The following is a 12,294-nucleotide window of genomic DNA, read 5'->3' on the forward strand; positions in this document are numbered from 1 at the left end:
GGTAGTTTGTGTTTGACAGTTTATAGTTTATTACAGTGTGTGCATTGTCCAGTTGGGTGCTTGCCTATTATTATCATTATTATTATCATTCCTATTGGTTTACTCCTGTATACCTGTATCCTCAGACGGTGAATGACCTTCTCCGTCCTTGGGCTCCCGTTGCTCCACCAACACCGACATGTTCTTGAATACTGTCCAGATGTCTCCACGTGTCCACCACGGGTTCTGCTAGTGCCCAACAGATTCATCTCACAACACAGTGTCCAGTTCTCCATCACTGGATGCTCATTTAGGAGGAAGACGTTGTATCCGTGAGCATCATTCATGATGTCTGGAGGTTAGCGGTTATGCTAATCCACCATGTGTTTCCATTATCGAGCATTATTATTGGCTTTCCATCTGAACGCTCTGTGAATGGGACTGCAGGATGTTTTTTTACATTCCTTGGAGTCGCTATATGAATTTAAATCATTCCAATTTGGAAAAGCAGGCGCCATGAATGCCTTCCTTCCACAGGAGCTGTTCAGGTCTTCATCACTAATGTGGTTGTCTTTATTCTATCAGCAGAGGAACTAATTATGAATCATCCATGTGTCAACATATTGATGAGAATGAGCTCAAAACATGTCATATTCATGAATAAATAGACCAATAGACACCTTTTCGGGGAAGACATCGCATAACTTTATTATTTTCTCTCTAGAACAAAGCTCAGAAAATGTCAAAAATGCCCTCCCTGAAAAATATATAGAGTTGTTCACAAATTTAAAGTGATTTCTAGTTATGTGTACGAATATGTCAACACAGATATTACATCAACCGTTACAGCAGAACTGCTGCTTCATCTCCAACGCCAGATCATCCACTTCCTGGTGTGTGGACCATGCTCCCCTCTCCTCTGGCTGCTCAAATATGAATGCACACTGAATTACTTATATCTACTGTATATACACATAATGACTGCCATTCAATGGGGTTGTGGATGTGGCTTCTTCACATTGTGCTTCTACTGTTTCTCTGTGAGCTGGAGACCCATCGTGTTGGTGAAGGCCGTAACGTCAGACAGGAAACCTCTTTAGAGATGTGTCATCCTCAGATGTTACTGTGGCTATTGGAGGATCGGTGCATTGTTTAGGTTGTAGCAAAAATAAGTACAGCAAAATTAATTCAAAGTTTGTAAAAAACAAAAACCTTTACCAATCATCGTCATGGCCTAACTTTAACCATCCAAAGTTAATGTCTAAGCTCAACCATACAAGGTCAACGTCTGGCCTGAATCAAAGTGCGCTGGAGGGATAATAGTACTGCTGTGACTACTACTGTGGCCACGCCCTCTGCAGCCATCAGTCTAAATTAGCAATAAGTCAAAACTAACGCAAGTATTTACAAACTGTTTCCTGCCGATAACTCCTCTCTGCTCAACATCCCAGCATGCAGCAGTGCTTCTGTCCTGTGCACAGACCTCAGGCCGGCAGCAGGAGTCCTCTGCATGGGATGGTAAGTCGTACCAGAAGCTCTGTTTCTATTGATCATGTCCCAACAACCGCCAATAGTTCCTTCTCTACAGAGCTCCATGAAGCTCGAGCAGGTCCGTCCTCTGCAGACACGCTGCGTAACTGTTAAAGAGGGAGCGCACATCTCACCTCAGCTTCTCTCGTTGTCTTCTGCCTGTGCAGACAGCGTCAGTGTGTTCAGTCAAATGAACGCCAGTATGAACAGTTTCATATGAAATACTTGCATATTGGTTCATTATCACTAGCAACCGTGTGCGGGCCTGAACGCTACATTTACTGTGTATTTGTAGAGAAGAAAATCTAATCGGCAGTTTTACCATGAAATGTACTGGGTGTGTTCATGCTCCATCGACACTAAACCGCAACCCTGATCTTTGCTTTCTGCTCTTCCTTCTGTGATATCCATGGAAACGTTAGATAATGATGCTGCTGATGCGATGAACCCTTCATTCCACGTCTCGCTCGTCCTTATTAGTCATTATTGCCACACAACAACAACATTAAGAGAAGCCATTGCAGTATGTAGCATGTCTGTGCAGTGAGATGATTGTAAATAAAGTTTGCCATTGAATAAAGCCGGTCTTGCTCTGAACTCGTTAATAACTAATAACTAACACCAGCGGCTGGTCAAGTGTAACGGGTGTTACATGTAGCGAAAGGTCGGAAGACGAGGAAGTCGCTTTACAAGTGGAAAAACACTTTTAAAAGATGTTTTGATCATAACTCTGAACATCCAGCATGATATGAGCCAGAATTCCCAGAAAGCCTCCTGGAGCGTCAATAAGACCTTTATGGAAAGATTAGGACCTAAAGAATCAGAACCTGAACAACAATCACAATAAAACAAAGTCTTGTCCTGTTAGGAAGGAGCTTCAGTCAGAAAGATGGAAAAATATGACGTATTTAATGCCAAAAGATGGTCTGAATGGGGCATGCTGGGACTTAAAATGGGAGCGGGAGGATTTTCGCGCACGCTTTCCAAAAGGTTAAAGGCCTACACTTAACTTCCTGTGAAGACGGGACTTTATTTTGAAAAGACAAGATGCGTACACACACACAAAGAAACTGACGTCACGTCCAAAACTAACGCTGAGGGCGACCTCCACCATCGCGGTTGGAAACGTAGGACTACTGACCAATGGGCGGTACGTAACAGGTTGGTGGTGAGGACGCGTTGGAACGAGCCGGTTGCTCCGGTCAGAGGACGAGACGCAGCCTGAAGCCTCAGCTGCTGTCGCTCAGCGTGGACAAGATGGAGCTGGCCTGCGACGCCAGTTTACTGCTGCTGTGAGCCGCCAGCGTGCGGAGGCTTTCCTCCATGTGCACAGAGTTCAACTCCACCTTCATCACGCCTGGAGCAGAGAGAGGGAGAGAGAGGGAGAGAGAGAGAGACAGAGAGAGAGAGAGAGAGAGAGAGAGAGAGAGAGAGAGAGAGAGAGAGAGAGAGAGAGAGAGGGAGGTGAGGAAGGGATTCAACTGGCAGTGGTAATAAAACATGTGATATTATTGTGTTCGGACCGTTCTACGGACCGGCAGCCTCTGATTGGACCACAACTGAAGCCCCAGTGTCCTTCAGGCTACCCGGTTCTCATGCACTGTTTGTAGCTTATGCTAATGCTAAAGCTAAAGCTACAAACAGTAGCCGTACATAACCCAAAGGAGCAGTTTCTTTCACGACGGAGCAATGACCTCTGCGGCGGGAGGAGGCTCGGGTTGGACGGGTCTACAGACATCAGACTTTCACCCAGGAGACCACTGTGTGTGTCCGGGGTGACACCAGAAGACAACATTGTGTTACGTCACCTGCGTGTCCTGACGGTTCCTGATCCAACAAGCTTCTAAAACAAGACTCCTGTGTGTTGTTTCTCTTCCTGTGTGTTTTTCACCCCACTCTCTGAAGTGAGTCGTTAGGTCAAACTTACTGGAGTTGGCCAGGCTGCAGATGAGACCTAGAGCGCTGAACTTGACCTCGACCGCCCCGGCAGGATCCTCCAGCATCTTCTTCAGCATGGGCAGCAGCTCGGCCTCCCTGAACGGGTCCTTCACTGACTCTGAGCTCACACAGACAAACAGGGAGGAGAACATGCAGCGCGTCACTGGAGGAAGATGAAGGTGAAGGTGTGTCCTTCCTGGACTCAGTGTTTGGTCCTCTGTGTTGCTGATGGAGCACATTGTGTGGTCGGATCCTTCAAATTGTTAATACAGTGAGCAGCTTCACAGAGGAAGATTAAAACAGCACAGAAAACTAATAATATTAATAATAGAAGACTAAAGAGTTCAACAAGAAAGTCACTAAAATAGACTCAAGACCTCAGAGAAGTACCAACACCAACGCTTTAAAACTAAAGCGATGAATGATGAGGCTCCTGAAGTAAACGCCAACGTTTATCAATATGAAATCTAAAACTGATGACTTTGAAGTCACCTTGTTGGAAGGCTATTAGAATAAAACAGCTTGCATATGATTTTTCACTTTTTTGGGGCCTTAAACATATGTACACGTCACTTGGTTTGTATGCATTGTCGTGATTATATTGTTAAAATACAAATAATACTCCACATAGCGATGCACACAGTGTACATTGTAGAGCACGTAAGTTAAACACAACCAGGAAGGAGAGCGCAGTAAGATGCAAATGAAGTCAGGAACAAAGTAACATGGACTGAAACATGGCACACTAAAGGTCAAAGGTCAAGTCATTACTGGAGCAGCTTCACCAGGTTCAGCACAACCACAAACAGGAAGCTCGTGATGGAGCATGGTAGAGACCAGGTGTGTGCATCGTTCTACACCTGGCTGTTTTTAGATTCTCCTCCCTCAGAGTTTCATAGTTTCAGTCCTAACTGACAGGATTGACTGCACTTCTCTCCCTAAAATAACAATAACGAGGAGTTATTCTGAGACGTGGAACCTCGTCTCTGAAGTTGCTTTACCGATGTCAATGGCAGACGCTATCGCCAGGGCAACCAGGGCCTCGTTCTGCATGATGACGTGTTCGCTCGTTGCCATGGAGATGAGGTGCCGGACCCCGTCGGCTTTGGCTACGGCGTGCACCACTTCCTGTCAGGGAGGAAGTCCACTCGTTACAAACGTCCAGCTAATGTGTGTGTGTGTGTGTGTTCATATTCCATGTATATACACTGTCATTACATTTTGATTAGCAAGAAGAAAGACATTGAAGCAAAGGAATACGTTGTGCTAATGCTAGTTGCTAATGCTAGCTTGGCTCACGGGGCTGCGGCTGTGCCGGATGAAGGCGGCCAGCAGGCGGCTGGCTTCTCCTCGCACCCCCGCGTGGTCTTTGGCTTCGCACCACTCCATGACTCTCCCCAGCAGCTCGACGTCTCTGCCCAGCACCAACGCCGCCTCCTCTGACACGCGGCAGAGAACACAGCACAGAGCAGGGGTCACCATCTTGATGAGGGTGGTGCGCGACGAACTCTATCAGAATCAAATAGATCATGAATGTGCTCGAGAAACTGTCGGGATGGACCAAACCAGAGGTTTGAAGACGTCACCCTGACCTCTGGGGAACTATTTCCTCTGTTACAGACCCAACGATTCATCCATTCATGAAGATACCAGGCTTGTCGTTGCGTGAGCGTGCCTTTTAGCCATCGCTAGCAGTGTGAGCGTGCCTTTTAGCCATCGCTAGCAGTGTGAGCGTGCCTTTTAGCCATCGCTAGCAGTGTGAGCGTGTCTATTAGCCATCGCTAGCAGTGTGAGCGTGTCTATTAGCCATTGCTAGCAGTGTGAGCGTGTCTTTTAGCCATCGCTAGCAGTGTGAGCGTGCCTTTTAGCCATCGCTAGCAGTTTGAGCGTGCCTTTTAGCCATCGCTAGCAGTTTGAGCATGTCTGTTAGCCATCGCTAGCCGTGGGAGCGTGTCTGTTAGTCATCGCTGGCAGTGTGAGCGTGCCTTTTAGCCGTCGCTAGCAGTTTGAGCGTGTCTGTTAGCCATCGCTAGCAGTGTGAGCGTGCCTTTTAGCCATCGCTAGCAGTGTGAGCGTGTCTGTTAGCCATCGCTGGCAGTGTGAGCGTCCCTTTTAGCCATCGCTAGCAGTGTGAGCGTGTCTTTTAGCCGTCACTAGCAGTGTGAGCGTGTCTTTTAGCCGTCACTAGCAGTGTGAGCGTGTCTTTTAGCCGTCACTAGCAGTGTGAGCGTGTCTTTTAGCCGTCACTAGCAGTGTGAGCGTCCCTTTTAGCCGTCGCTAGCAGTTTGAGCGTGTCTGTTAGCCATCGCTGGCAGTGTGAGCGTGTCTGTTAGCCATTGCTAGCAGTGTGTGAGCGACGCATCTTCCTCGTCGTGCTCACCTTGTCCGTCCACCATCATGCGCAGCGTTCCCAGCAGTTTGAACTGGACCGGCGGCATGTCGGAGCGCAGCAGAGTCTTTATCCTCTCGGTCACTCCGTCCTCCAGCATTCGCACCTTGTTGCTGGCTGAAAGACACCGAGCGTCGTCTGAGTATAATTAAAACAATAGAATCAGCAGTTTGGGTGCTTTTCTCTTCCTGATTGATGCATGTTCCTGACTTGTTTTGGAGATGACTCCGTGAGTGTTACGTGTTAACATGTATGTGATTGTTTGCGCTGGTCAGTACCGGGGATGGCCAGGTTTCTGAGCGCGCTCAGTCCAGCGTGTTGAACGGAGACGTCTCCTTCGTCAACATGCTGCTCCAACAAGGTCAGGATGTGAGGGACCACGCCGAGGTCCAGCATCTTCACACAGTTACTGTCTGACAGAAACACAGCAGAGACACCGTCAGGACTGATGACTGATTGCACACACTGCTACATGCTAACACATAGCTATGTATACTATTACATTACACACACTGCATTCTTTCTTTTCTGAAAAATTGCATCTCACCGTTCCTGGCGAAGTTGGCGATGGCCAGCGCTCCGGACAGCTGCAGCTGTGTGTTGTGGCTCTGCAGCCAGGACAGAACATCCTGGTACACCAGACCGGACCCCTCACCAAAACACTTCTGCATGGACTCATCTGACGCACAGACACACACACATCGGGGTTTCAAACAGGTGTGATCCTTACAAACAGCCCTTTAGTGCTGACGTCACATGCACAGAGGAAAAGACAGACAGGAACTCCTCTGAGTCCACTTCCTGTTGGTCTGCAGGTGCACCTGCAGCGCTCACCTCCCAACAGCAGGGACACGATGAGGTTGGAGGCGATCTTGATGCTGCAGAGGTCGTGTGGGTCAGAACCTCCCTGCAGACCCTGAATCATCTCCGATAAAGCCTCCGGCACCCCGGACTCTGCAAACTGCAGCTTCAGCGTATCTGGCGGTGCAACACAGTTCATTGCATCGTTAGCATTAGCGAATATATCTTTTACTTTCATAAAAGTAGAACTGGATGAATCTAACGGGAGGAGGGAAGCATGAGGCTCACAGGTGATATGCACAAGAGCCTCACTGCAATGTGTTTTACTACATTTTGATATTTTCAAATAGCTGAAACAAAAGCCTCTGGTTTAAAAATGACTATCTCACGTCATCCTTGTTCAATCACGTCTTCTCTTTCCTGTCTGTCACCTCCTCCCCGTCTTACCGCTCTCGCCCAGGGAGCCCAGGATCTCCAGGATGATGTGTCGGCGCTCTGCATCCGGCGCCCGTTTCAGCTGAAAGGTCAGAACGCCGGCCACGTCCAGGTCGGTCAGGGCGTCGCGCGCAGAGTCTGCAGAGAGAGATGAGCCTGAGTGATGAGGAACGTCTGCTCTCTGCTTCGTGAAGGTTTCGGTAACGAGAGACACAAAGACAGGCAGGCGTGTTGTTGTTCGTGCACAATAAATGTTTAGATTCGGGGCTATTTTGCTTTCATAACATTCATTTTATGGAAAGAAAACATCCATAACACATTTAAGGTGTTTATTTCACTACGTTGTATCAAATCTGTCAATTTCTCCTACATTTACCAAAAGTTGGCATTAAATAGCATCAACTGGTGATCGTCCAGTGATGTCTAATAGTTAACCGTAGAAAACAGTTTTGTCTCCAGACCTCTTTCCCTGTTTGAGTCGTTACAGGAACCCCAAATAAATTACATTACTTGTGTTTATTGTATGTATTTGTTCAGCAAAGTATTGGGAAAAAAAACATATATCTGCAAAAGAAATCACTTTTAACATCCAGCATGATGTGATCCAGATTCCCCAGAAAGCCTCCTGGAGCGTCAATAAGACCTTTATGGAAAGATTAGGACCTAAAGAATCAGAACCTGAACAACAATCACAATAAAACAAAGTCTTGTCCTGTTAGGAAGGAGCTTCAGTCAGAAACTGTGTCGTTCGGTTTAAAAATGGAAAAATATGATGATACTTTATGCCAAAAGATTGCCTGAATAGGGCATGCTGGGACTTAAAATGGCCGTGGGAGGATTTTTGCGCACGGTTTCTAAATGGTTAATTTGTTCACTTTATTCATCTGCAGATTCCTTTTACGACCATCGTTCACAGTGTTTTCCTCTCAAGCTGCGCTGCACACACAGTGTGTGTGTGTGTGTGTGTGTGTGTGTGTGTGTGTGTGTGTGTGTGTGTGTGTGTGTGTGTGTGTGTGTGACTTCACCTGTGAGCTTGCTTTAACATGGCTGACGAGGGAACGCCAGGTGTACAAAACCCAGAGAGGAGCCTGGAGTTGTGAGGGACGTGTCTAAACACTGAGACCGAGATGAAGTGGACTCCTGAACACTCACCCATGTCAGCCAGGTTACACAGAGCCAGCAGGCAGACGTTCACCAGCGGGTCGTTCTCTGGATACTCCCTGATGATGGACACCAGCCTGGGGATCACACCGCTCTGGACCAACTGGTCCTGCTGGGATGCTGAGAGAGAGAGAGAGAGAGAGAGAGAGAGAGAGAGAGAGAGAGAGAGAGAGAGAGAGAGAGAGAGAGAGAGAGAGAGAGGTTAAAGACACACTGTGTTTAACTTTGTTGAAAACTGTGGAAACCAGTTTTGTCTCCAGACCTCTTTCCCTGTTTGAGTCTGTAGGAACACAAATTAATTCCAATACTTGTGTTTATTGTTTGTATTTGTTCAGCAAAGTCTTGGGGAAAAAATGTATATCGACAAAAAAATCACTTTTAAAAGATATTTTGATGGTAACTATGAACATCCAGCATGATGTGATCCAGATTCCCCAGAAAGCCTCCTGGAGCGTCAATAAGACCTTTATGGAAAGATTAGGACCTAAAGAATCAGAACCTGAACAACAATCACAATAAAACAAAGTCTTGTCCTGTTAGGAAGGAGCTTCAGTCAGAAACTGTGTCGTTCGGTTTAAAAATGGAAAAATATGACATATTTTATGTTAAAAGATTGTCTGAATGGGGCATGCTGGGACTTAAAATTGTAATGTCCGCCAGCCGTGTTCACTGAACCCTGGAGGACTGGCTGCTTATCCCTGTTGCTCTCTCTCTCTCTCTCTCTCTCTCTCTCTCTCTCTCTCTCTCTCTCCCTCTCTCTCTCTCTCTCTCCCTCTCTCTCTCTCTCTCTCTCTCTCTCTCTCTCTCTCTCTCTCTCTCTCTCTCTCTCTCTCTCTCTCTCTCTCTCTCTCTCCCTCTCTCTCTCTCTCTCTCCCTCTCTCTCTCTCTCTCTCTCTCTCTCTCTCTCTCCAGGACTCACAGCTGTCGAAGCAGATGCGTCCGATGGCCCGGCCGGTGTTCAGCAGCATCTCCTGGTTGTTGCTGCTCAGATGTGGAACCAGCACCTTCACCAGGTCGGCCTCGATGCACGGCTCCCGCACTGCAGCTGCAACACACCACCAGCAGGGGGTCAACCTCTGGACAGTCTCTTAAGGGTCTACAGACACGGGGTCTACAGACACGGGGTCTACAGACACGGGGTCTACAGACACGGGGTCTACAGACACGGGGTCTACAGACACAGGGTCTACAGCGCCTGGAGAAGGGGCTCCATAGAAGCGAGGCCTTGCCCATGGGCAGCAGGGTCCCACCTTCTCTGGCCATCTCGGCCACCACCAGCGCCACCTGGCAGCTCAGGCGGTTTTTGCCCCTCAAGGTCTGAGCCAGCGTGGGGAGGATCCCACTTCTGGCGATGTCGACAGCAGCATCCTTCTCTGTGGACGCACAAATGAACATGTTCAGGAAGAAATCAGTCACTGATTTGTGATTTGTGATTTCAGAGAGTCCTGAGACTCTCTGACGCCGCCCAGAGGGAGAAACAGAGGTTTTGTTTCCTCCACGGTCACGTCAGACTTTCTCTCAATGTATGTGACAGCCTTTCAGACAAAGGGAGCAGGATGTTCAGGAGCAGGAGCGCTTTTCACTAATACACAACCCTCCTGTGCTACACAACTCAGCAACACAAGCAGAGCCCATGGAGCTCCTGCCGGATGCAACCAATCAGAGAACGAGAAGGTATCTGGACGCCTGCAGTCCGGATTAAGACTCATCGATACCTGTGTGTGTGTGTGTGTGTGTGTGTGTGTGTGTGTGTGTGTGTGTGTGTGTGTGTGTGTGTGTGTGTGTGAATTCACCAGGAAGTATTGAACATTCATATCGAAGCGAGTTGCCTGCAATAAAGTTGTGTTATTAAAAAGCCTCATGCTATGTGAGCCTAATGTGATTGTAGCGTAATCCTTGCTTATGAAGATGTAAATGCTGCTGTGTGTGTGTGTGTGTGTGTGTGTGTGTGTGTTTGTAGGTCACATGACTTACTCTTTTCCATGAGAGCAGCCAGCATTGTGTCCAAATGAGGCTGGAGCTCCTCTTCAATCAGCTCCGTACTCACGCTGATGGCCTTCAGGGCCTCGCTCAGAGAGTCTGCAAAACACACACACACACACACACACACACACACACACACATTGGGCTGAAGTTCTGGGTGATGTTGATCTTTATCAGGCTGAAGATAACGAGCATGCTGCGGTGGATGAGAATGAAGCAGCCTCATCAGGTGTCTGACCTGCAGGTAACATTTTTAATTAGCAATATTCAAAAGCTGCGGTACCTTCACCTCACTGGAGCCATCATTGATGTGCAATGTGCCATAACCGTGACCTCGACATGGAATGAAGCTCAGGCACAAACCCTGAGTTACTTCAACAAATGCACATGAAATACACACAGCAACACACACAGCAACACACAGAAACACACAGCGAGGAGAGGCCTGCAGATGGTAATCACCTCCACTAATCCCTTGTAAGTCGAATGAAAATAGCCTGAGTGGAGAGATACGCAGCCGGCCGTACGTCAGGATCTAACCCCTGTGTCCTTCTGTGTGTGTGTGTGTGTTCATCATGTGTGTTCGACAAGAGAGTAATTTACTAATCAGTTCCACCGAGTGCTGAGGGGAGTCCCCAGGGTGCTTATTACTGATGCCTCCACTTCCCTGCACGTCTCCACACACTGAACATACGTGCACATGTACTGACATGGACATACACATTGTATATCACACTGCACAATCTATTCGCACAGCATCTCTGTTGAGTGTGCTGCGACTTGGTCCGCCTCTATGAGCAGATGTAATGTGGCCATAGAGGCAGAGAATATTTGCCGTTAGCATAAACCCGGTTGAAAGTCTTGTGCGCTACAAAATCCAATCATCAAGAGAGCCACGAAAAGATAAACTATTAGAAAGGTCAAGTTGGCAGAATGTCATTTAAAGTGTTGATTGATTCCCAGCATGCAATGAATAATTTATGTCCCTCCAACCGTTAGCTTAACAGCACCAACACATCCTCACATCGATGTGTTAAATGACACAGCGTGCTCCAAAGCGCTAAACTAGCGTCATTAGCTTTGCATGTCTTAGCCACGGCGGGTCAATATATGCTCATTAGCCTCCTGTCAAAGTGAACTTACGTCTTCAGCAACAAGAGCACTTAGTTAGCTTCTTGTTTAGCTTCTGGACGCTAACTGACTATTTCCACATGAAAGACAACGGGTCACTTTACTCAGTCAAGCACACATCTGATGCAGTATGTTGTTCTCTTGACAGTTTGTCTGATGGTTCAATAGTCTCTGAAAGAAATATGCCGGCTAGCAGTAAGCTAATGCTTCCATTAGCATGTCTATTGTGAATTTAATTCTCATTGGCATCTTGACCCTTGACTACAAGCAAGTCATGCTCATCATTGTACTGGACACTTTGTGAAAACAGATACGCTGGCTAGCAGCAAACTAGTAAATGAATTGCGTTCTGTTACTATTAAATGTTGCTTAAGTCAGTTGTGCTAGTAAAGTCCTGTTTATGTGTGTGTGTATTTGTATGCTAACATAAGAGATAGAGATGGATAATTGTCAATGATTGATCAGGGTGGCACGAGTTCTCAAGTATTTTAGAAAAACAGACTGTAAAAGACCTCGTCTTCCTCTGGGTTCCCTTTCAGAATCTATAATTCCAGCTGTGTGCCGACACCTCTAACATCTAACTTCCTCCATGACATCTAACTTCCTCCATGACATCTCACTTCCTCCATGACATCTAACTTCCTCCATGACATCTAACTTCCTCTATGACATCTAACTTCCTCCATGACATCTAACTTCCTCCATGACATTTAACTTCCTCTATGACATCTAACTTCCTCCATGACATCTAACTTCCTCCACGACATCTCACTTCCTCCATGACATCTAACTTCCTCCATGACATCTAACTTCCTCTATGACATCTAACTTCCTCTATGACATCTAACTTCCTCCATGACATCTAACTTCCTCTACTAACATCTAACTTCCTCCATGACATCTAACTTCCTCTATGACATCTAACTTCCTCCATGACATCTAACTTC

General features: G+C 47.0%; 1 protein-coding gene across 1 annotated transcript; it reads right to left on the reverse strand.

Moving 5' to 3' along the window:
- Nucleotides 1-660: 660 nt before the first annotated feature.
- Nucleotides 661-10,319, reverse strand: si:dkey-191g9.5 (rap1 GTPase-GDP dissociation stimulator 1-B; the record flags this gene model as incomplete). The annotated part of the gene is made up of 13 exons (XM_068599366.1): nt 661-2,866; nt 3,437-3,565; nt 4,449-4,575; nt 4,747-4,886; nt 5,828-5,953; nt 6,115-6,249; nt 6,384-6,515; nt 6,671-6,814; nt 7,085-7,210; nt 8,225-8,353; nt 9,153-9,278; nt 9,484-9,606; nt 10,208-10,319. Coding segments are annotated over 13 exons (1,677 nt in total), but the record flags the coding sequence as incomplete, so codon positions are not given.
- Between the last annotated feature and the right edge of the window lie 1,975 nt (nt 10,320-12,294).

Source organism: Clinocottus analis, unplaced genomic scaffold (genome assembly GCF_023055335.1).
Source record: "Clinocottus analis isolate CAN_PGR_092001 unplaced genomic scaffold, fCliAna1.0.p SCAF_46, whole genome shotgun sequence".
NCBI lineage: Eukaryota > Metazoa > Chordata > Actinopteri > Perciformes > Cottidae > Clinocottus > Clinocottus analis.